Below are 24,671 nucleotides of genomic sequence, written 5' to 3'. Positions count from 1 at the left end.
CATTTACAAACACCAGCCAATCATTCTCAATTCTAAGTGGGGAGAGGGAGACAGAGACAGAGACAGAGAGACAGAGAGAGAGTTCCCGGTTCCTGAAATGATTCACAAAACCGATTATCTACCGGGAGATAATGGGAAATTCACTGTGGGTTGAAAGATACATTCTGGCCTTTGCAAAGCTCTAGAGAATCCTTCACACCTCTAAATTATTGGATCAAGAATGATGTTATTCCTGAGATCAGGAGTAAGTAGTAAATCCTCAGGACATTTACAAATGTGCCTGTCACATTCACGAAATACTGTTTATTCAAACGAACTGGAGTCCAGTTAAATTGTTTACAGAAAAACTCCTTAAGACAGGCTGACAATGTCATTCCCATCTACATTCATGGCTACACATTTTATTTTTGCCCTGAAGTAGTTTATATTGATCAGAAGTAAAATACCATTCATTTTATTGGAGGGCTGTCTTACTAGCCTACCTTAACAATTGCTCTTCAGGGAATCTTATTTTCAGTCGAATGACAATGTAAAAGAGATTATATACACATCAACTTCCGTAATCCACACGAATTTCACCAGCTTCCTTCTCTCCTGACCCCACGGAGCTTTCACTCACTCCTAAGATACACTGGCCGCACTGACAGCAGCTTGGTTTGGTTTATAATATTCAAGCCGGTAGAAAGAGTAACAGCAATGAACACACTGTAAATACTTGTGAGCACTTTCCTTGATTATTATTTTCCCCTCACAACAGACTACGGGGTAGGATCCAGCTTAGAGAGGAAACTAAGGCACAGAGAAGTTAAGTTACCTAAGCAAGAACACACAGCTAATAAGAGGAGCCAGGACTCAAATCCATGTGGTCTGACGCTAAGTACATGATCTAGCCATCCGATTACCTAGTTGTGTGTGATTAGCTATTAGGTTATGGCACAGACCGGGAAGCAAAGACCAAAATGGATCTTTGCGTTTTTTATTGCTAATGGTAAACAAACAAACAAAACCCTTGTAACCCTTATAGCTCCTAAGATGCTATCTCAGACAGATATTGCCAAGTTAAAAAGTGATAGCTATTAATACCGACCACTTACTGAAAACGTCCAATTTCTGCTGTTAATTCACAGCACTTTTCAATGGTTTATGAAAAAACCGTCAGACAGACAATTTAGACACTAAAATTACCTCCCAATGTTTATATATAAAGTCAATCAGTCTTTATCAACAATGAACCATTATTTTCTTTTTACTAACTGCTTTCGTGTTCTTTAAGCCACGACGATTTTAAAAATGTGTCCAGTAAATGTCTGTGATGCTCTACAAGTTATCCGTCGATACCTATCTCTCATAACATTATCAGTGTTAACCCAGACAGGTTTACCTGATAAATGTGGTTCATCTAGTAAACGTCCCCAGCTGCAAAGTCCCCATGAGTCTCAACCTGCCAGTGGTATTTTTCAATACTCTATGTTAAGCACTAACCTGTGTACTGAATGAAGAAAAAAAGAAGAGGAGGATGTGGTTCCCGACATTGAGAAGCTTGAAATTTAGTTAGAAAATGACAGAGATGTGATAAATACAAGTACAACGCTGGAAAAAGAAGTCTGGACAAAACACAGTATATCTGGTTGTTCTGCCTTTACAGTTTGGCTGGTGTCCCACTTTATTTCACCTGTGAGACAGAAGACATCAGACAACCTCAGAGCACCCCCAGGTACTCACTGGTCCCCTAAGTGCCTCTGAAGGGACTACCAGCCCTGGGAAGAAAGCACAACCTGACTCTGGAAGAATCAAGCATCGCTATTTAAGAAATACTACTGTACAGAGCTGCCTTAATATTGGTCATTGGCAGGACAACGAAGCTTCAGGGTAAATACTGAGGTTCTCTATGAAACAGATGAGTGACAGAGTATTAATCTATGGAAGGAGGAGAAGGTATTACTAATTGAGAGACAGAAGACAAGGAAAAGAAAGAACATTCGATCATCTTAGGTTCAACTCATCTCTCAAATGCCTCCTGGATCTTAACCCACGGCTCTCCGTTTACTTTAGAGGCTGGAAGCATTGCCAATTACGCTCTTACAATTTAGTATGTGCTGATCACAGACTCCCAAGACAGCTGATGCTTCTTGCCAGCCCTGCTTCATTGGATAAATACACCCCACACGATATAAAAATATGAAGAATGTGGCACAGGGGAGAGGGAGTTCAAACTAATTAACACAACACAATTAAAATGCACTTGGTGAGGATTTTCATGTAAGAAAAGCAGTGCCTCATTCCCTGGGCAGAAACCTAATTCTTACAGCCTGAGTTCCACAATCAAATGCTCCAGGAATTTCCTTAATGGTGGCCATCTGATTCTCAATCTTTAATCCTCTGGTTCTTTCTTTTTGCTTATGTTGATATGAAAAAAAATGGACAAAAAAACTGATAATGCAATTCAACCCCCCTCCACATTTTTTTTAAGTACTAAAATCTTTGAGTGCATCATACACAAAAACACTGCACCATATAATTTTTTCAGTTCCAACATGCCAGTTTTTGGTCCACAGGGACCTCAAACATTGCATAGGCATCTTTTCAAAGGCCTCAATTAATTTGCAGAATTTCCAAGAACAGGCTTCAGAAAAGTCAAAGGAAGGTTTTAATTAGTACTACATATATAATAACCTAGGCTTTAATTCCTTTATTCATATCAGCATGCTGTGTTATGCTAAAAAAAAAAATCCAATGCAGTTCATCATACTGTTCCTCTTTTTGTTTTACGAAAGACCTAATGCTCATATGTTCATTAGATAACTACCCTCATTGAACATTAGGATGCCAGCATTTATTAAATCAATAGCATTATTATATTTCAATTCCATTGCACTGAATTAAACTCAGCCAATGAAATATTTATAAAAAGGTAATAAAAAATCTATAAGCTGAACACTAATAAGCGTTTCCATTTTTTTACTTACAGCTGTAAACAGCAATTTTATCAACTAGTCCTGCATTCAATCAAGTTAAAAAATAGTCATGAGAAAACGTAGTACTATATACGTCAACCTGAACCACAAGAATTCATAACAGGCGATTATAGCAGGACTATTTCCACAGTAAGTCCAAAAACTGGTACACTGGTTGTTTTAAAACAACAGGGGCAATGAGGATGCCTTTCATTAATACTTAAGCACCATAAAAGCACTGTAATTGGCAAGAAATTCAACCTTACTTACAGCACCACTATGAGAAAAAAACAGAGCCTATGCTGTGGGTACAGGTAAACAGTGATTACACTGTCTGTTCTTAAGCTTAGTTACTTCTCTCCTAATGAGCCAGGGTATCTCCCCACGTGTCCAGCCTGAGGGCTGTGGGCTAAAGAAAACCACAGTCAGGGCTCTGGGGGTTAGCTTTTCTCCAGCCTCACACCCCACTGCCAGGATGCGGTTGACAAAATTATTGCTGGGTGTCCCCTTCTATTGAGAGCCCTCAATGCAACTCAACTGTTGTCATGGAAACAAGGCCAATGGCCTTGAACTGTCTCCCCGCATGTGGAATCCAGCCTTCAGAGGGAGAATGAAGAGTCAGTGATGGGCAAGGTTGACTCTGTCCTGCCCTCTCTGGACACAGCAGGAGCTCCTGAAACACAGGGGCTTACGTCCATCTGTGTTCTTTCTGCCACAGGTGGAGAAGATTCCCAGTGGGAAAGTGCCGACTGCCAGCCAGCCCAGCACAGATCTAAGAACAGTGAAAATCTCAAGCATCGTCCTCAAATCCCGGCTGCCCTTGCCTTCCATGGGTCAACCTACCTCCTGGTTAAGAAAAAAACCCATTCTCTAGCCAGGGTTTCTCCACCTGGTCACTGCTGGCATCCTGGGGCAACTGATGCCTTGTTAGTAGGGGCTGTCCTGTGCACACAGGATGTTCCGTCCATCTCCAGCTTCTACCCACAGATGCCAGGAGCATCTCTCCCAGCTCTGTGTCATCATCAAAATGCCCCCAGACACTGAGAGAACTGCCAGATACTCCCCAGTTGAGAACCACTGATTTAGATACAGTTAAGAGTGAAGTCAGTAAAGATTTGCATTTGGGTCCTGCTTCCACCATAGGCTCTGTGTGAGGTAGGACAGGAGACTAGCTTCTCTGATTTTCCTCAAGTTACAAGAAGACTAATAATACCTGCACGTCAGGTTATCGGGAGGATAACGAGATTACATGGGAGAAGTGGTTGGTATCATTTCTTCCGTCCTGTCTGGGCTCAACAACTGAAGCAATGGTCGACATCGCTGCAATGACTTTCCACTGGAGGATGATGTGGGCGTCCAGGTGAAGTCTCCACGGCTTGATTGGCGTTTTTATTCTGTACGCTATCCTGAAGGGTCTGAGCATGTTAATATACTGTATATTCCAAAGATATCCCAAAGGTGTGTAACTTACTACAGGAGAACAAGGAATTGTGATGCGTCGGCCACGCCCTGCTCACCACCCCAGTGGCTGATGGACCTGAAGTCTCCCAGGAGCCCTGGAAGCTCAAAAACAACCAAGGTCCAGCAAGTGGACTAACTTGTACAAAACCACAAGTGAAATGATCAAATGTTCCAAATTCCTTTGCAAATGCGCATTATGTGTGCCGTGTATGCTTGTGCTTACTCTGAGCACAATCAAGATAATTAGGCAAAAAGTAATTCTGCTGGAATCTAGAAATCTCTCCACCGACTCCAAGCATGACATGTTCTTAAATATCGGGGGGGCTTTAAGTCAGGTTTCTACTATTCTAAACTCATCCATTCCTTTCCTTTAATGTTAATCACAGAACATTATCTATTCATGTAAAAGTTTATGTGATTTGTTGAAACAGACTCACAGACATAGATAGCAAACTTATGGTTACCAAAGGGAAAAGGGGGGACGGATAAATTAGGAGTTTGGGATTAACATATACACACCACTATATATAAAACAGGTAAACAACAAGGACCTACTGTATAGCACAGGGAACCATATTCAATATCTTGTAATAACTTATAACGGAAAAGACTCTGAAAAAGAATATATATATATATGTATAACTGAATCACTTTGCTGTACATCTGAAACACTGTAAATCAACCATACTTCAAAAAAAATTTTTTAATAAAATAAAATAAAATAAAATTTTAAAGTACACACACAGGGCTTCCCTGGTGGCGCAGTGGTTGAGAGTCTGCTTGCCAATGCAGGGGACACGGGTTCGTGCCCCGGTCCGGGAGGATCCCACATGCCGTGGAGCAGCTGGGCCCGTGAGCCACGGCCGCTGAGCCTGCGCGTCCGGAGCCTGTGCTCCGCAACGGGAGACGCCACAGCAGTGAGAGGCCCACGTACCGCAAAAAAAAAAAAAAAAAAAAAGTACACACACACATGAACACATGTAAAACTGGGGCCATCTGAGTAAGATCATGGATTGTATCAATGTCAATATCCTGGCTGCAAAACTGCGTTTTTTCCCCAAGATGTCACCATTGGGGAAAACTGGGTGAAGAGTAGGTCTCTCTGTATTATGTCTTACAACTGCATCTGAATGTACAATTACCTCAATAAAAATTTCAGTTTTAAAATAAAGTTTATCTGATTTGTTTATATGGGTTCTTCTGGTTATAAATGGAGCTGGAGAAGAAACAGGGGGCAGAGTCTCACCTTATCCTTGACTTTGTGCCATCGACACGGAAATTCACTGTACACTGGCTGCCCACGGAAGGAAAGAGAGAACTCGCAGGACGGAAGGATTCCCACGCTTTCATTTACACCTGCAGCTCACACAAACCTCTGCACCAGGGGGGCTTTCTCAGGCAGGAGGGAATATGTGGAAGGTTCAGTAGCTGGGGCCCCATCATACGTGGTCCTCATTTTCCATTAGATTTTAAACCTCTGTAGACAGAATGAACTTAAACTTCTCTTACATCCATCTGCCTACTTGAGATCCTGCAATTTACAACTGCCTATCCATGAAAGAAAAGATGGAGATTAAAAGTACGACCTAGGGGACCTCCCTGGCAGTCCAGTGGTTAGGACTTCGCCTTCCAATGCAGGGGCTGCATATTCAATCCCTAGTCGGGGAGCTAAGATCCCACATGCCTTGTGGCCAAAAAACCAAAACAAAAAACAGAAGTGATATTGTAACAAATTCAATAAAGACAAAAAAAAATGGTCCACATCAAAAAAAAAAAAAACTTAAAAAAAAAAAAAGTACGACCTAACCTACAAAAAAAATTAATCTGTCTGTGTTTTGAGGGGAAAAAAAACCCTGCCTCCATACAACTATACTATCATTTATTATCAAATCATCCACAGAAAAAAAGAATTATGATCAATTCTTAATTACTCTAACTACTGGCGAGTAGCATGGAAAATCTAGAAAAAACTAAAATATGCTATGACAATCACTTTGAAATGCGTCTGCTTCATAAGTAAGAGATCGATGTCCCCTCCTCGTATCCCAACACCCATGACATGAAGTTCACGCAAATATTATCTTGCTTTCCCTGAAACCCAGGAACTGGAGAGAGCCGGAATAATCAGCGGCCAACAGAAGCCATTTGTGAAGGATAACTCACAGCTCAGATAACTAAGAGTGGACTGTATTTTTAAAGTCTTAGTGTTTAGAATTAAAAGCAAGTCGCTATCTGGCAGATGCAGGCAGCGGTGTAGGGGGCCCTGAAATCAAGCCATTGTTGAGTGAACTCTTTATACCTCTGGGCTTTGCGATTTTCATCGTTACCTTTACTGTTGGACCAAAGTTGCCCTCATTAGCAGGTCTCACCAGATTTTTTCCAACATGCATAAAAACATGATGTCCCCGTGGCGCTTTCTGAGTTAACGTAATGCGTGGGCTGCAGTTCAAGAACCCAGAGCACATGAAAAATAACACAAACAAGCCCCTCCTTCTGGTTTCTGAAAGTGGCAAAGGATGGGCATGACACAAACTGAACATCTCTGCGATTCACCATCCCCGAGAGACTTTAACAAACCTCTCCAAGTCTTTAAAGAGATGAGAAGGACAAAGGAGGGAATGGCAGAGGGCAAGCTCCCAGGTCTGGGTGTTCGGGGCCAGAGCTGGAGGTAAGCCAGCCTGGGACCAGTTGCTGGGCAGAAACTCAGAAGTCAGGTCATCAACACCAGCAGGATACAGGGGTCAAGCCACCAGTCCGGTCACAACATGACCTACTGCCTAAGACAGACTCTCTTTCAAAGAACCACTGGGGTTTCAGTTGGTGAGAAGGAAATAGCAACCAAGAGTCACACAGACACTTATTGCTAAATTATTTGGTATCAGACACCCTGCCAGGTGGGACAGGGAATGTCATGCTCAGGAAATTAAGTTCTGGCCCTACATAGGTGGCCTCGAGCAAATTCTGGGAGAATCCAAGGATCCCAGTACCTGAAGGCCAAACTCAGCTACGAGTTTTGTATTGCTGCTGTATTTACCTACCAAAAGAGAGCAAAAGTCGGTCACCATAGAAACCGTAACCTGACAATCTATGGTAACAGCGGCTCACACCCTTTCTTACCCCTTTGGCTGGACCAGACGGAATGAGAAAGGAAAGCTTTTCACTCTTGGCCACACTTAACCTTCTCTCTCTGGCCTGTAACCTAGGTCTCAGATGCGAAAACAGACAAGGAGTTCTCTCCTAAAGGTTGAATCTACAAATGCACCAACAGATACATAATTCAAAGCTGAAAAGAGCTAAAGAAATAACAGATGTGGAATGTTCCGTGTGTTATGAGCACAGCCTGAACACTCGCAACAGAGAAGAAATATGTGCATGGAATGCCTTTCCTTATGTATTTGTGTAAAAATATAATAATGGTCACATGTAGCATCTTTTTTCTCAATTAGCCTTCTCTCAGCGGCACCTTCCTTCTGTTAATTAAACATGAACTTATGGGGAAAGCAAGAAGCGATGAAGCAAGTGAGACAGGAATCACTTGAGACCAAAGCAAGCTGAATTTAACGTACTGCTTTGCCATTAGTGGAAGCCCTTTATTTACAGATGCCAAGGGAACTTTTAATGCGTATCAGTTATAGATACACAATTCTGGATCCATTCAACCGCTACCCAAGTCAAAGACAACAGGAGCTAAGCTATGGGGGGGGGGGACACCAGGAGCCTGGGTATTTTATCCAAGTACCGGACCAGGTACACTTTTTACCTGCTGTGAGTCCTGATGAAGTAAAAGTCTTAGTTACCATAACCTCGACTCCCTATAGCCTCCACCTTGGCCACAGATATTGATAGGGAATTGGTCAGGGAGGCAACAACGGAAGGGAACATAGCTAGTACCACGGGTGTAGGTGTCCCACTGAAAATCACATCTCTCCTCAGCCTCCAATAAAACGGAAATAACCCGGAAACATCAGGTCATCACTGTCCAACCGCATCCCATCTGTTCACAGCTACAACCATATCAGAGGAATTGCGTGTGATATGAGGAAGGCATGCACAGCAGTGGAAAAACAGACGGAGCAGAAGGCAGAAACCTGTCGTTTATGGCCAAGTCTGTCCCTTAAACTAACACGTTCCCCCCAGGGCGTTCCTTAAGCTCCCTGTGTGTCCACTGATCTATGTGTTTAAAGAGGAAACAATACATACACCATACACCGTAGCACCTGACACTATGTTATTGTCAAGACCCTGAGAGATAGTAGGGCCAGATGCTTTGAAAAGAAAAAACCCACAGGCAACATACAGGAGGCAATATTCCCTCTACTCTGTGATCACATCCAGCAAGAAGCAAACACTGGCCCTGCAAGCTCACCTGCAATGGGGTGTCATAGAACGTGGGGGGTTTTATGCTGAGCTGTTTTCTTCATTTCAATTCATCCCTAATCTTCTCCTCGGTGCTCTCAACTATTTCCTCCACTTAGCCAAGAACTGACCTGGGGTATTTTTAGCTGATCATGAAAGTACCAGTTTGGCACTGAACCCACCAAACAGGAGCCATCAAGCCCTTTGCCTTCCTCGCTGTACAAAGTCATCCCTGTTATTCGGAACCGCTCGCAGGGACTTCCTTCATTCAAGCTGTACTGACGACCTCTCCTGAGCCTTTAACTTTCTAAGTTGAGATCTGTACTTAGTTCTTCACTAACCTACTCAAGAATGGACATTGAGTGCTTAAGATGGGCTGCACTGTTCAAGGCACCGGGGTGGCGCAGTCATGAAAATAAACAATCTCCTTTCACGGAGGGTACATTCCAGGAAGAAGAAACAGACCAGACACAGAGAAAGCAAACTGATGCAGACTATGTGGGCGGATAAATGCCGAGCAGGCTGTGGGGAGATGGAGGTGAGGGTGCTTTTTTTAATTTTAAGCAGAGACTTGAAGAAAGAGAGGGAAGAAGCCTTGAGGCATTGGCCAGAGGGACCCCTTTCTAGGCAGAGCATCACTGCAAAGGCCTGAGGACTCAGTGTGTTGGATGGACAGAGGAAGCCGAAGGGTGGAGCAGAGTGTACGAGAACCTTGAGCAGCAAAGCGGCTCAAAGATGGCATATCACACCTGAGTCAGATCAGAAGCCACAGAAGCAATGGAGTGACATGATCTGAATTTTTTTTTTAAAGAATCTGTCTGGCTGCTCTTGGAAGAACAAACTGCAGAGGGGCAGTGAATAACAAGCCCAGAAATAAATTCTGAAATGAATGCAAGAGTCCAGGGAGGATGATAGCTTAGACTAGGGTAGTGGTGATGGACGAAGTGAAGGGTGACTGAACTCAGGAAGGAATTTGAAAGTAGAGCCAACAGACTGTGTGAAGGGACGGAATGGAGGCGTGAAGAGAAGAACCAACACATGTAGCAGGCCTGAGACTGCGGTCCTGAGAAAGGTCTGCTTCCAGGATCAGGTCTTGGCTGGCCTATGGGGACACAGCTGATAAACTGAGCCCGACAATGACATGAAACCTTCCCTAAATGTAAGAGTGGTCTACTGTGCCTACATGGTTTGTACCAACCATATGGTTTATACTGATCCCCTCCCCCAGTTTTCCTCTGGGAGTCTGGAAGATGGGTACATGCTGGGCAAGATGGGTACCCACACAGCCGGCCCCCCATGACAGCCCTGGGCAGTGAGTCTCTCATGAGCATCCCTAGCACATGTTGGCCCAACACGCTATGGGAGGAATTAAGAAGTTGCCTTGGGGCTTCCCTGGTGGCGCAGTGGTTGAGAGTCCGCCTGCCGATGCAGGGGACACGGGTTTGTGCCCCAGTCCGGGAGGATCCCACATGCCGCGGACTGGCTGGGCCCGTGAGCCGTGGCCGCTGACTCTGCGCGTCCGGAGCCTGTGCTCCGCAACGGGACAGGCCACAACAGTGAGAGGCCCGTGTACCGCAAAAAAAAAAAAGTTGCCTTGGGCAACTTCTCTGGGAGAACACTCTTGGAAGCGTGTGTGTGGGTTTCCAGAATTCACCCCATGAGACTTTTCCCTTTGCTGATTTTGCCATCTGTCTTTCACTATAATAAACTGTAACCATAATTATAACAACCTCGAGTCCTGGTGAATTACCAAACCTGGCGGCAGATCTGGGGACCCCCACATAGAAGGCATGCAAGGTTTATGGCCCCAGCTCAATGCTTTATTTAGAGTTCCTTCGACTCTTCTGCAAATCTCTAAATAGCTTCTTTGGTATTTCAAACACCAAAGGTTTTAAATATTTTGTTAACAGAAAGAATGAAAAAAGATTCAAACAATTTCACTTTTTTAAGGGGTAAAAATGAAAAGCGATTTTAGTGACACTTCAAATAATGTTCTTTCCTTGCAATTACAAGGTGCAGTCACAAATGAGGTGCACTGAAAAGCCCCCGCTTTCCCTGGGCTGAACATGTGTATTCCTCTAAGGGGAAAGTACTGTATTTCGAGTACCTGGCAAATTAGGAACTGCTGTTTCTTATTTGCAGGTCTTTTTGATGTATATAGGAGTTGTCAATGAAACTTCTATAACAACATTTGCAAACAAGAGGGGTCACAAATGAAGATTACAGTTTACAAGAACAGCAGAAAATGAAAAGTAGCAGTAATTATAAAAGGCTTATGAGCGCCTCACACATGAAATACTACATTCTTTATAGTTAGACTCTTCTGGTCTAGTCTCCCTTGACCCTATTTTTAAAACTTAACTAAATTACCTCAAATCCACTCCTTATATTGTAGTAAATACTTAGTGAATTAGAACTGAAGCAGTATAAAAATCCCTGGCCAAAAAACTGGATTAGCCCTGTATTAACTTCATTTCATGACAGAAACAAACTCTGAGAGAAACCCACCCTAGTAGTCCTTTGTGAAGACAAAAGTAAAAAGCTTTTATTGAAATTGGGGCATTTCACTTTATTTGACAGTGGGATGTGTCGTAAGTTAATCATATGATGGCCTGCAAAGGTAATATAATAAGTAAAAAAGAAAGCTAGTGAGAGACCTTGCTGATTTGCAGTACAGGAATATATACTAAATATTTTTCTCAGATAAATTAGTATTGATATATGGATTATTCTCAGCAAATCTATTGGGTCTCTAAATAATGAGACTGGTTTACAAGAAAAAAATTTTCATTATTCATGTTTCAATAACAAAAAATATTTTTTAATCCCTTCCCCCTTTTTGGTACTCATTTCATTAATTACTTATTTTTCTTCTAAATATATGTTTTGAAATTTACCTGCATTTTCCAAATAGGGAAGTCAGAATTCTCAGGAAAATATGGCAACCAAAAGTCACTTGAAGTGTTCTCTCAAATCAAGGGCAATAAATCTCTCATTTTTATTAAAATGAAGCAACTGCTAAGAGAGTTTGAACCTTATCCCATGCCCCCATGCAATGCCTCTGAACTTAATCACCTCCATTTAAGTGGAATTACTTGGTAGAGAATACTACTATGTGGTTTCTTAAATTACTGTACATCCATGAAATTTGGTTGTACTGGGTGGAACAGCAACCCCTAAAAAAAAGGCATATCTACCCAGAACCTGCGAACGTGACCTGATTTGGTAACAGGGACTCTGCAGATGCGCTCAAGTTAAGCTGCGGTCACGCTGCCTTAGCACAGGCCCAAATCAAACGACCAGTGTCCCTAAGGGGGAAATTTGGACAGACACGTAGAGAGAAGGCCATGTGGAGACAGTGGCAGAGATTGGAGGTCTGCTGTTACACCCAAGAAATGGTAAGGACTGCAGGCAACCCCCTGCAGAAGTGAGAACAGACTCACGGGACAATGTCTCCCTCAAAGCCTTCAGAGGGAGCGTGGCCCTGCTCACACCTCGATGTTTACCTCTAGTCTCCAAAATCATGACAGAATACATTTCCCTTGTTTTCAGCTATCCAGTTTGTGGTAAGTTATTACAACGGCCTTAGGGAACTAACAGTGGTTGTTCTCAGGATTTCAAAATTAAGTGTATAAATATTCCCTCCATACAAAGTCTGGTTCAGAAAATTGCCCCTTTCTTTTCCGTCAAATTGAAATAAAAGAAAACATTTATAAAAGCGTCTCACACGCTCTAAGAACACAGAATTTTCAATTCAGCCAATTTTTATGTATTAATTGTCCACTCCATACATCCTGTAGGCCCTGTGAAAAACAGAAAATATTCAGTATCTACTCTTAAAAGCAACTACTGTATAGCACAGGGAACTCTGCTCAATATTCTGTAATAATCTAAATGGGAAAAGAATTTGAGAAAGAATACATACGTGTGTGTATAACTGAATCACTTTGTTGTACACCTGAAACTAACACAGCATTGTTAACCAACTAAACTCCAATATAAAATAAAATATTTTTTAAAAAGCAACCATTAATTATAAACAAAATATTGAGGACAAGGAGAATTCTCAAGTACTCCATAAAAATAGTAGTCTGATTTCTAACAGAAAAACATTAAAGTGAGGGAAGGAGGCAACCGTATTTTAGAAGAAAATATAAACAATTATGAAACCCTGGAATCGGGTCAAGAGAATTATGTAGAGAATAACTGCTCAATAAACACTTACTGAGTTACTTAATTATTAGTTTAAAATATATGAGGATTATTAATGTTTATATATTTTGAGTCTTAGTATTCATAGTTCTAAATAATAAGTGCATATCCAATTAATCTGTAACTACATTAACTCAAAGTATTTCAAATCAGTGAGTTAAATGCATTTTTCCATTCAATAATTCATCGTATATTTGAGAAATATTTACTGAGTATGACTATAGCCAAGGAGTTATGTTTCACTGAATGAAAGATGTGGGAGTTTACCCTACAGTCCAAGCTACAAGACTTTAAAAAGGGGAGTCCCACATGAAGACGGCTGACTAAAAACACACATTAATTTCACCTCTTCCTAAACTCTAACCAAAATTACAGTAAAGAATTTTAAAGACGCAAAGCCACTTGAACAGAAACTAAAGAATAGAAGCTAAAATGCAGATGAACAAGAAGCAACTAATTTAACATATTCAACAGAGCCAAGTCCCAAGCCTCCTACAGAAAAGCTGAGACCCAGCCTAATGAACGGGGCAGGACCTTCAGGAGGCTCAGAAACCGGTAACAGCAGGTATGTCTGAAACTGGGGGTGAGTGGGAGGTGATAGAATAAGATGCGTAGGGACCTGTCTAGGAAGCAGGTGGACCCCAGGTATCCTCCCCTCCCTGACTCTACAGACCAGTGGTCCTCCAGTTTCCTCAGAAAAGGATGAAGCAGGTGGTCCCTGGTCTGTGGATGCAGGAAAATACAAACTCAGCACGGAAACCCCAGGCTCTCTTCTTGCCACTCAGCTCCTAGAATGCGGGCAGCTCGACCTTGAACCCCAGGCTGGAAGTTGAAATTCTCCTCCTTGGAAATCAGCTAAAGAGGAAAAACCATCATACAAAGAAGTAGCCTCCATACAAAGAAGGTCCCCCTACGTGGACCAGTCCGGCCCGCAGCTTTTGAATCTCCCTCTTACTCAAGAGCGCACAAGTCAAGGATTCTCAGATACCCAAGGAAAGCCTCTAGCAAGAAAGTTAGAAACCAAAAGCAACATGGAGGAAACAAACTACTCTGGGAAAAGAAAACTGTAAAAAATCAATACTTCCAACAAGATAAAGTCATGCTTCCAGGCTGCAAGAAGAGGAGGCCATAAACAGAGCAGCATTCAGAGAAAAAGCACCAGACAAGTGCTCATAAAAACACAACAGCACAAATGAGTGGAGAAAACCTCTGACAGCAGAGCAAAAACAGAGGAGAAAATGAAAACCTGAAATGAAAAGAAGAAGAAAAAATTACATAGCCAGCCCAGGACTACCACCTGGTCACAGATGAAGAAGACAGGTGGAAGAAGAGAGGTGGAAGACGTCATTTTAGAAGAAGCATCCCCAAAATTAAAGGTATGAGTTGCAGACACCCGGGGAACCCTGCGTTCTGGATGGAAACAGACACCTGCAAAGGCCTATCATCGTGAAATTTCACAACAGTGGAGAAAAGGAGAATATGAGATGCCCGAGGAGAAGAGGAAAAATGGAGCAATACCTCCAAATTCTTGAGAAGAATGACAGCAGATCTAGAATTCTATACCCAAACCATCAGGGAAGCGTGAGGACAGAATCAGGATTCTTGCAGTCACTCGAGGTGAGAGGCGAGCAGGCTGCCAGCACTAAGACGCTTTGCTTCGTTTTATCATCTTTGTAAGCTGAGGACAAAACGCCAAAGTAAGCCGGACCCAGACTGTTAACGGCACCTGGCTTGTCCTGACCACACTCTGAACAAGGTCCCAGGGACCCCTCGAGGTCCCGCTGCCTGGAGCAGAAGAGAACATTCAAGTCACTGCACAGAAATGCTGTGCTGGGCCTGTTCTGAGAACCGGAGCCAGACCTGTCCGCATTTCTAAGGGAGGTCCGGTACCTGGAGTTCAAGCTGCAGTTTGGCTGATGACCCAACTAGTTCCCTAAGATTAGCTCAGGACTGTGCCTACTCAACTGCCCTGCAAACTCTGTGGGAAAGCGAGGCCGGCTTAGGACCCAGGCACTGTCCAGCCATCCTCCACTCTGGAGAACAGGAAAACGCCCTCTCCTGAAACAATCAGGGTTGGTCTTGTTTCTCGTGTTGTCAGAAGTAAGTTGTGTAAGATTAAGGAAAACATACATAGGTAGCAATACTACAAGGAGAGGCAAGGAAATGGTTAACACCAAAGTTAGGGAGCTGGTTACCCAGAGCCAGGAAAGAGGATGGGGAAAGGTCAGGTGGAGGGATGCTAACGGACCCGCAACTTCCCGTGTCTAGACAGGGGGCAGGGGGGATTTGTATTTCCACTATATCACTCTGTGAACTCCTCACATGTATATTTCAAATGTATGTGTATAATATATTCCAAAATAAATATATTGATACTCTATTTTGAAATAAAATTTATTTTCTCAAGGGCAAGGAACATGATCAGATTTATACATTTAAAATATCACTAAGGGAAGCAACCTAACTGTCCATCAAGAGATGAATGGATAGAGAAGGTGTGGTGTATACACACACAGAACACTACTCAGCCATAAAAAAGAATGAAATGCCATCTGCAGCAACAAGGATGGACCTAGAGATGATCATACTAAGTGAAGTAAGTCAGACAAAGACAAATATCTATGATATCACTTATACGTGGAATCTAAAAAAGTGATACAAACGAATTTATTTACAAAACAGAAATAGACTCACAGGCATCAAAAACAAACTTACGGTTACCAAAGGGGAAACTGGGGGAGGGATAAATTAGGAGTTTGGGATTGACAGATACACACTACTATATATCTAATAGATAAACAACAACAAGGCCCTACTGTATAGCACAGAGAACTATACTCAGTATCTTGTAATAACCTATAATGGAGAAGAATCTGAAAAAGAATACATATATACACACACACACACATATATATGTATAACTGAATCACTCTGCTGCACACCTGAGACTTATACAACATTGTAACTCAACTCTACTTCAATAAAGGTGTTTTTTTAATATCACCAAGGCCACTGGGAAAAGACAGTAGACACCAGCTGTAGAGGTCAAACGAGTGACAAGCGTGGTGGGCTGGCTTCCGAAGAGGCAGTGGAGCCAGTTCACGGAAGAGTAAATGCTCTTTTTCTTAATTTTTATTTTTATTTTATTTTATTTTTTGCAGGAAAGGAGGAGGAAAAAGAAGTTATCTGGTCAGTTAGCAAAAAATAAAAAGCCCAAGATAATGTTGCATGATCAGTGTGATTATTACTGCTAATAATAATTTAATAATTATTTTCAGAAGAGGTCTTAAGTCCAATGTTGCCAATGAGAAAAGTGCGGAACAAGAGTATCGGTGATTCACCCTGCTAGGTTAAGGTTTTGAGCGAGGACTTCCCCGTAAATAAAATCCAGGAAGCCAGCGCCCCAGTCCGAGCCTCACACACTCCTGCTGCAGGCGGTACCTAGACACCGTTTTAATTTCATTTCCCACATGAAACTTCTACGGCCCTGCAGAAATGTGCCCGCTAGGAACTGAAAAGCAGGTTTACGTCAGCCCACCACAAGCCCATCCACAAGTCTCCCAGGAAACAGTCCATGTAGAGCTGTTTCCCACCTACTCGAGCTCCAAATAGGAAGAGACCGTTTTATGGGTCCCTCTTGCTAGAGGGATCACTCCTGCCCAGAACTTAATATTCTACACATCATATAAATTTTAAGCATAATTTTTAAGAGTTTTAAGAACTAGGTGACCTATTTCAGTCGTGGTACATTTCTTTCATTGTCTATTAGAGGAAGGCCTACTACCCAACAGATACTCATGAGTTTCTCAAGCCATCAAGAGAAGCATCATTTTCTATCATCTTTACCGAGCAAATACCAAAATTAGGCTTGCTCCATTTTCTTTAGTTTCTTTGGTAAGCAGTGAGAGGGTGAAAATGAGATTTCCATAATAATATAAGATGGAGAAAAAAAATGTAAACCTGAAAAAAAATTTAATAAGATTCAAATTACCTTATAATATCCTTATTAATTACTTGATAAAAGATTTTAAGCATTATCTTGGAATATGGGTATTTGGGAGGATTACAAAACAGAGCAAAATGGAACAGATAACATTTTAAACACTTTAAATGAACACCGGCCAAGAAGGTAGCTTTTTAAATAGTGGGAAATAATTTGATATGGGCAACTTTTTACAGTTTATTCTCGAAAAGAGGAGAAAAACTGCTATGAATCTACGTCTTACCTTAAACACTTCCATTGGAAGAGGAAAGTTAGCAGCATCAATAAGGGATTTCTCCAGAGCACATTTCCACTCTGAGTCCATCTTCAAATGATAGATTTCTGTATCAACAGCAAATCACATAAGAGTTTAAGGGCTGAAATGTTTTACTGGGTGGTTCTTTCTCGGATTTTATCTTCTCAGGATTTCATAATAACTTGGCAGGCGCAGCAACCCTAAGAATTCACACCCTGCCCACCATAAAAGGCCACCTGCTAAAGAGATTTCCTGAAATTAAATAGCAATTTGGGATTCTGCGATCAGAAATGAAGAATAAACTTAACAGGGCTCTTCTTCAGGGAATATATGCATGCATTCTGGGCATAATTTAATAGTATAAATCACATTAACCACACTTCATCCATCCACTGCCCCGAACTCCATTCCATCACCTGGGAAGTAATATCCATGGATGAAGAACTTATTATCTGATAAATTTCCGAACTAGAAAAGACTCTTGTCTGGTGTTTTCAGTTATTACAGCCTATTTTTCACTAAATCTCTAAGCTCTCATATGCTAAAAATAGTCCGCGTTTAAGTCAGGAAATTATGAAAAGGTAAATTAAAATTTACCAACCAAGTCTAATATTTACACTTGAAATGTTGCTAACACATCACGTTGCCCATGTTTTCCCCCAGGCAGTGGGGGGAAGGGATTTACAAAAGGTGGTTACACTGTCTGAATACAAAATTAAAAGAACAAAATTGTTGAGCACTGTTTTTACCAACTGCTGAAACTGCAGGGGAATTTTATGATCTGATCTCAACAGATTTAAGACCTTATCAAAATAGGATTTGCAGAAGCACTCACTTGGAGTAGATGTGTTTATACCTTCCCTATATCAACCCAGGCTACTTCAGACAGACAGCTAGGATATGAATATGAATTTAAGCACAGTTAAAAGGCAACATTAAGCCTTTGGGGCTATATTTTTAATTTCTTGCATGTCTGCTTTTTAGCAGGCGGCCATATATTTTGATGATCATAGCTTCTGAACTCACCTTGAGCTTGAAGCACCTGTGTTTCAGCAGTTTACTTAGTCTTTTCAGACTATCACAATTATGGTTAGGTGAGAGATGCTGTCAGAAGGAGTCAAGGTATCAATGCCCTGCCCACCGTCCCTCGTTGTCAGACACACCAAGTCACATAAAGGACAATTAATGACAAGATAGGCTCTACTTGTGTATAGTATCTGTAATTCTTTCTAGCCTTTTATTTATGCTCTTACACCGCTGCAGAATTTTTTCCCCCAATTTGGCGTTTCTCTATCAGAGACAAAATAGCCTGTAATTCTTCTTGGTATACATGTTTGGGGGAACACAGTGAGGTCCCCCCAACAAACACCTCTACAGAGAATGAATGAATGGTCCCTCCAACCTCCACGGGTGGGGTGGGGGGGGTCCTGAGGGAGAAACCGCTTATCACAGAGTCCCACAAAGGAGGAAGAAGGACCAATTCACGGAGCCCTACAAATTGTCCCGAGACGGTGAGGCAGATTCCCTGGAATATACCAGTGGTTCAGCTCAGGGGCACTGCATCAACGTCTCGGTGAAAAGGGAAGGCAATTCGGGATTCTAGGAAGCAAAGCCCAGAGGACACCAAAGGCAGCAGTTCAAGACGGGGTCAGGAGGGAAACAATAAACAAGACCCTGGACTTCCTCAGTAGAACAGAAACAAATCCACTCTTCCAGGGTTCTGGAAGCAGGTCGATGGGGAGTTCAAGCTTGACATGGTAGTAAAAGGAGAACCAAGTAATGGAAAAGGATGGTGACCTCCAAAGACAAGGTCAAAGGAAGGGTCTGCAGACATATAGGGGATAGAAAAAGGGAAGAGGAAGTGTTGGTGCCCAAGCTCCCACAGTCTGTAACTGAGGTCTCTGGGGGGGAAGGGGAGCCCCTGAGGCAAAGAAGAGGGTAAAAGATGAATGGCTTAAGAATTACCCAAGCCCAGAGCCATGAAAACCCAACATGGTCAGCTCCAAACTCAGAACTGAGTGAGGAGACAGGCAGCCCCCAGAGGGATGCTCACAGCCTCTCCTGACACCTGGACTCACACACACTGGCAGAGCAGGACTGGACCAGCCACATCATCCTAGAAGGCTGCATCCACCTGATGCCACGTCTGTTCCACCAAACCAAAGACAAGTAGCCTAAGAAGCCTGGTGCTTGGATCTGAATATGCCCCCCTCCCCCAAAATTCATATGTTGAAACATCTAAGGTGATGGCATTAAGAGGTGGGGCCTTTGAGAGGTGATGAGGTCATGAGGATGGAGCCCCTATGATGAGATTAGAGTGCTTATAAAAGAGACCCCAGAGAGCTCCCTCGCCCCTTCCTCCAGGTGAGGACACAGTGAGAAGACGCTGTCTATGAACCAGGAAGTGGGTCCTCAACGGACACTGAATCTGCTGTTACCTTGATCTTGGACATCCAGCCTCCAGAACTGTAAGAAATCAACGCCTGCTGTTTATAAGCCACCCAGTCTGTGGTGTTGTGTTACAGCAGCCTGAATACGTGAGGACCCCCAGGAAGTCTCACGGGACTTTTAACTCTGTCCTACAATCTTAAGCTTTGTCTTCGTGCTGCGGGTGTTGAATCCTAATATGGAATTTAACCCCACGGCAGGGCATACTCCTTGTCTTCAAAGGTGAAAAGCAACTGCAGTTTTGTCAGTACGCTCAACCACCTGCAGAAGCTAAACACCTCCTAGTTTCAATAAGCAGAGAACAACAGACCATGCGTGTGTTTCATTAGACAGAGAGGCACTTGGTTACGCCAGCAAGTTTATGGACAATAAATAGCACCATTAAAAGAACATAAAACAGGTTCTTAAAGTGATCGTGTTGCAGGTAATTTAATAGAGTGTATCATGTCAATTTCTGTTGGTGGGAAGTAATAAGCAATTAAAACCTGTCCTGATTCATCTTTAACTAGAAGCCTGAGTGAAAACGAGGTGTCCCCCCCTGTGCATGTTGGCAGTCCATCTCACAGAGAGTGTGGCAGGAAGAGGAGTGAGCAAAATCATCATCTCTCAGCCTCGGGTGATCGAAGGCCTGGAGGGGTGATCCCCTTTATTCATGCACCTCACACCCTCCTCTCCTTCCTTCTCCACCAGGCTCTGACCAGTAAGGAAAGGCTCATCTATGCTTCTTAATAGACACTGGGAAGTGCTATGGACTGAATGCTTGTGTCCTTCCAAAATTAGTATGTTGAAGCCCTAATCTCTCAATGCCATGGTACTCTGGGAGGTAATTAGGTTTAGATGGGGTCATGAGGGTGGGACCCCCATGATGGGATTAGTGCCCTGGTAAAAGGAAACACCAAAGAGCTCTCTTTCAAGTGCATGCTTGCTCTCTCTCAATACCCCATAGATATAGATACAGATAGAGATATAGATATATACATCTCTATGCACACATAAAGAGGAGGCTGGGAGACTTCCCTGGTGGTCTAGTGGTTAAGGCTCCATGCTTCCAATGCAAGGCACATGGGTTCGATCCCTGATCAGGGAATAAGATTCCACATGCTGTGCAGCATGGCCAAAAGATTTAAAAAAAAAAAAGAAGAAGAAGAGGCCAGCTGAGGACCCGGCAAGAAGGTGGCCATCTACAAATCACGAAGAGAGCCCTCACCAGTACTCAACCATGCTGATGCCCTAATCTTGGACTTCAATCCTCCAGAACCGTGGATTTGTGTTTTTCAAGCCCCCTCCCCCCATCAATGGTATTTCTTTAAGGTAGCCTGAGCTAAAACAAACAACAACAACTCTTTTTGAATGAGAAATAGTTCAAGTAAGAAGCATCTGAATTAGATGATTAGAAACTTCTGGCTCTAGAAACTACCTAAAATAGAAAGAAAGGGGGGGAAAATGGTTGACATAAAGATTATGAAGGGAAAAAATATACAAAAGAATATAGAGATAAGGATTTTTCTTAAACTTCAAAAAGTTTCATCTCTAGTTTCTGCAAAACCATGTCAGATTCTACCTTGCTTTCTAAACATCCAAAAATATGAAAGCAGGTGGGGCCTCTAAATGACCCCTGACCTCAATGACCTACTTAAATTTCTTAGAAGATCAAATATAATCTTAAAACTCTGATCACAGATTGAATATTTAGAAAATACCAATCACCTGAGTAATACTTAACAGCACAGCAAATGTATGATTATCCCCATTTTACAGATGTAAAAACTGAGGTTCAAAGTAGAGTAACTTGCCCAGAAGCTCTGTAGCCAGTGACAGAAGTAGAAAGAGCGGCTGACTTGAACCCTGACTCCAAGCCCATGTTCCTTCCACTCTGTTGGGTTTCTAAAGCTCTGTTCATACATGGACCCTTTTAAAGGAAGAAATTCTCATCCTGAACCCCACAGACCACATTCCCGTGCATCTTATATCCTGGAGCCATCCTGGGTGCTAAACAAGAGATCACATCTCTACTTGCTCAGAAGCCCCCCTAACACTTCAGGGGAAAGAGGACAGTACAGTCCTCCTTGTGTGGAGGTGCCTCCACCTGGGCTCTCACCTCCAAATTGGCTTCCAAATCCCCATCAATTATTTGGCTCCTGGAAGGTGGACTTGGCTGGTTCCTTCCTTCTGTCTAGACACACCCGAGTTTTTATTCAGTCAACTCACTCAACACATATTTACTGAGCACCTACTATGTGCTGGGGAGGGTGTCAGGGAACACAGCAGAGAATGGGTCCCGCACTTTCAGTTTCAGCGGTGAGTGAAATCCTCTCATCCAAGGTCTGGATGAAGTGGGGGCGTGGTAAAGCAGCATTCCAAAAGAGGGGACACGCATAGAAAGCTTGAGGAACACAGAGAAGGCCACAGGACAGGAAAATAAATAAATGAGGGGAGGTGTTAGGGGTACACAGCTGGAAAAGCAGCTCCAGGTCTGTCTAATCATGATTTGCCTTCCATTCGGCACTGAAGAAAAGGCACCCGTGGATTCCCAGTCCTGTCCTGATAATGCCTGAATCACTAAGGACCACGGGAAGCCACTGTCCTTCCCATGATTATCGGCATTTTACCCTCTTCCATTCCCTCACCTGGTCTTCACTGAAGCTGGACTCCACCTACCCCAGCAGCACTGCAATCCTGATGGTGGGTCGAGTGGGGCAAGGTGGCTTTGCCCCTCTTTCTAACCTCCCATTACCCCACCCCGTGTCCTCTGATTCCATCCAAAGATGGGATGCAGGCTTCTCACTGGCAGACAGCATAAAAGCCAGCACCTTCTCCTCCAGTGTTTGAAGACTGACTAGCCAACTACTTTCTGTCACCTATTTCTATACCTCTATTCGCACCAAACATTTGAGAAATACTGTGTCCTGCAAGAAGTAGAAAGAATAAGGAAAGGAAAGGAGGAGCTATGATTACTTTCAGCAAAGGTGTTGATGTCAGCACAGCGAAGAGGGCATCGAGAGTAGGCTGACCTGGCACGGCCTCACTCTCAAAGTCCAGTCAGCCCTCCCGGCCCACAGGTCCTGAATATTCCACCTGCAGTGGGTGGAACCCGTGGATGGAAGAAACCACAGATGGAGGAGCCCGCGAACGTGGAACCTGGGAAGGGGAAAGCACAGGTGCAGAACACCTCCAACCCTCAATGCAGAAGGCCAACTGTACTGTGCTGTTTTATACAAAGGACTTGAGCATCCCTGGATTTTGGTATCCTCGGGGTCCTGGGACCAATCCCCCGTGGATGCCGAGGGACGACTCTATACCCAAGGTCTCTCTTACCTGCTCTCCTCCCCAACCCTTCCAGCACCAGTCAATGATGAACACTTTTCATTTACTTAAGCGTGTTTGGGAATAAGAAAAAACAGCCTAGTATTTTCTATGCAAGTGTGAAATTTTACTCCCACCTAGATTTCATTCAAGGAAAGAGCCCTATCATCTAAGTTTAACAAGTCACACTGGGTTCTGAAATTAATTTACGCAAAGGATTGGGTTCTGTTCCCGTGTGTAAAACCTGGGTGATTAATTGCCTTCCCGGGTGTTGCTCTGCTCAATCAGGTAGGAGGAGAATTCAGTGTTCATCTTGTAACTACTGCATCTGAAGAACTAAGAGTCACATTTGGGGGTGTCCTTTCACCTTTTAATTTCTTCTTCCCACCCATAGCCTTTCCTGCAGACAATTTTTTTTTTTTGCCACTGCCATCAGGACTTATTGCTTGAAACAAAAAGTCTCCTGATGTGTCTGGTCTGACCAAGATCCATTTTAAACCTACAGTACCCCAAACTAAGTTTAGCTGCCGACAATTTAAATGTTGGGAAGATAACTTCTTGATGATGAATGCCTTTTCCAAAGTCTTTAACGCTTCAGTGAAATGGACAATTCCAGAAAATTACTAAGGTGAGTAAACACAATTTATTCTTGTCTTATAAAGACATCAAATTATCTAAAGGAAGAGAGAGAACTCTCCTATGGAAATATTTCCTTAGTTTCTGCAGGGACACTTTCCATTCTGGCTGCTGAGTATGAGTCCACGATGTCATAGGAAGGGCACACTGCACAGAACCTAAGAGCCAGTAGTAATCCTTTGCTTTGCTATAAATTTTTACACTGGCAAATATATTTTTCTTAAAATTTATAAAGCAATTAGATACTGAGCTAAGACTTATACACCCAACTTTCTGCACAGAGTAAATTTCTCCTGCTAGGTTATGCATCCCAAGGCAAACATGAGCTTAGATCTCTTCTCACAAAACTGACAGGCCCTTCGTTTGTAATCATATCCCCACATTACTCAGGGTATAAATGGATTTCCTGGCTGCTTCTCAAAACGTTGACAACAATAATACTAATAAAATACCATGTTCTATGTCTATATGCCTGTCAAATTCAACTCAAATGCAAACACATGACACACAGAACCAAGACGTTTTTTCAATTAAAGCCCTTGACTGACGGAAAAGGGAAATATAACGCCTCAGCTTCATGTCTTCAAGACTAACACTGGCAACTAAGATGGGAGGGAAAAAAACCTCTGGCAATTTTAATGAAGGAAAGAGCCAAGTCTTTGCTTCCAATAAACCTGTGAAATTGACCAGAATGAAAATCAGCAAATTTGGGAAGAAAGGAGTATTCCTTCCTGGGCATCTTTAATTCCATAAGAATACAACATTTTTGTTCTGAAGCTACATATCGAAAGGTTTGTAAGGCCAGTCAGAGGCAGCAGGGGGAATTGGATGGAAGAGGGAGGGGACCCGGGAATTTGAATTACAGCACGTTCCTCCTACAAACTGGGTGATCTTGGACGAGTACCTTAAACTCAGTCTCAAATTTTCTCTGCTGTAAAAGGAAACAGTCACATGAAATAGTTTTTTGGAATCAAAATAAACATCAGAGCAGATATAAAATCACCTGGCATGTAGTAAACATTCAAGAATGGTTCTTTCATAAACATTGAGATCTTTGCCCAGT

General features: G+C 42.7%; 1 protein-coding gene across 2 annotated transcripts in view; it reads right to left on the bottom strand.

Moving 5' to 3' along the window:
- Positions 1-24,671, bottom strand: part of SFMBT2 (Scm like with four mbt domains 2) — a 208,305-nt gene that overhangs the window by 78,713 nt on the left and 104,921 nt on the right. For both annotated transcript variants that reach the window (XM_082618047.1, XM_082618048.1), the window contains exon 7: positions 17,210-17,307. In XM_082618047.1, the coding sequence (XP_082474173.1) occupies positions 17,210-17,307 (98 nt within the window). The remainder of the gene's footprint in view (positions 1-17,209; positions 17,308-24,671) is intronic.

Source organism: Mesoplodon mirus, assembly GCF_964341445.2.
Source record: "Mesoplodon mirus genome assembly, chromosome: 4".
Lineage (NCBI taxonomy): Eukaryota > Metazoa > Chordata > Mammalia > Artiodactyla > Ziphiidae > Mesoplodon > Mesoplodon mirus.
The sequence above is the reverse complement of the archived record's forward strand: the minus strand, read 5'-3'. Positions and strand labels throughout refer to the sequence as shown.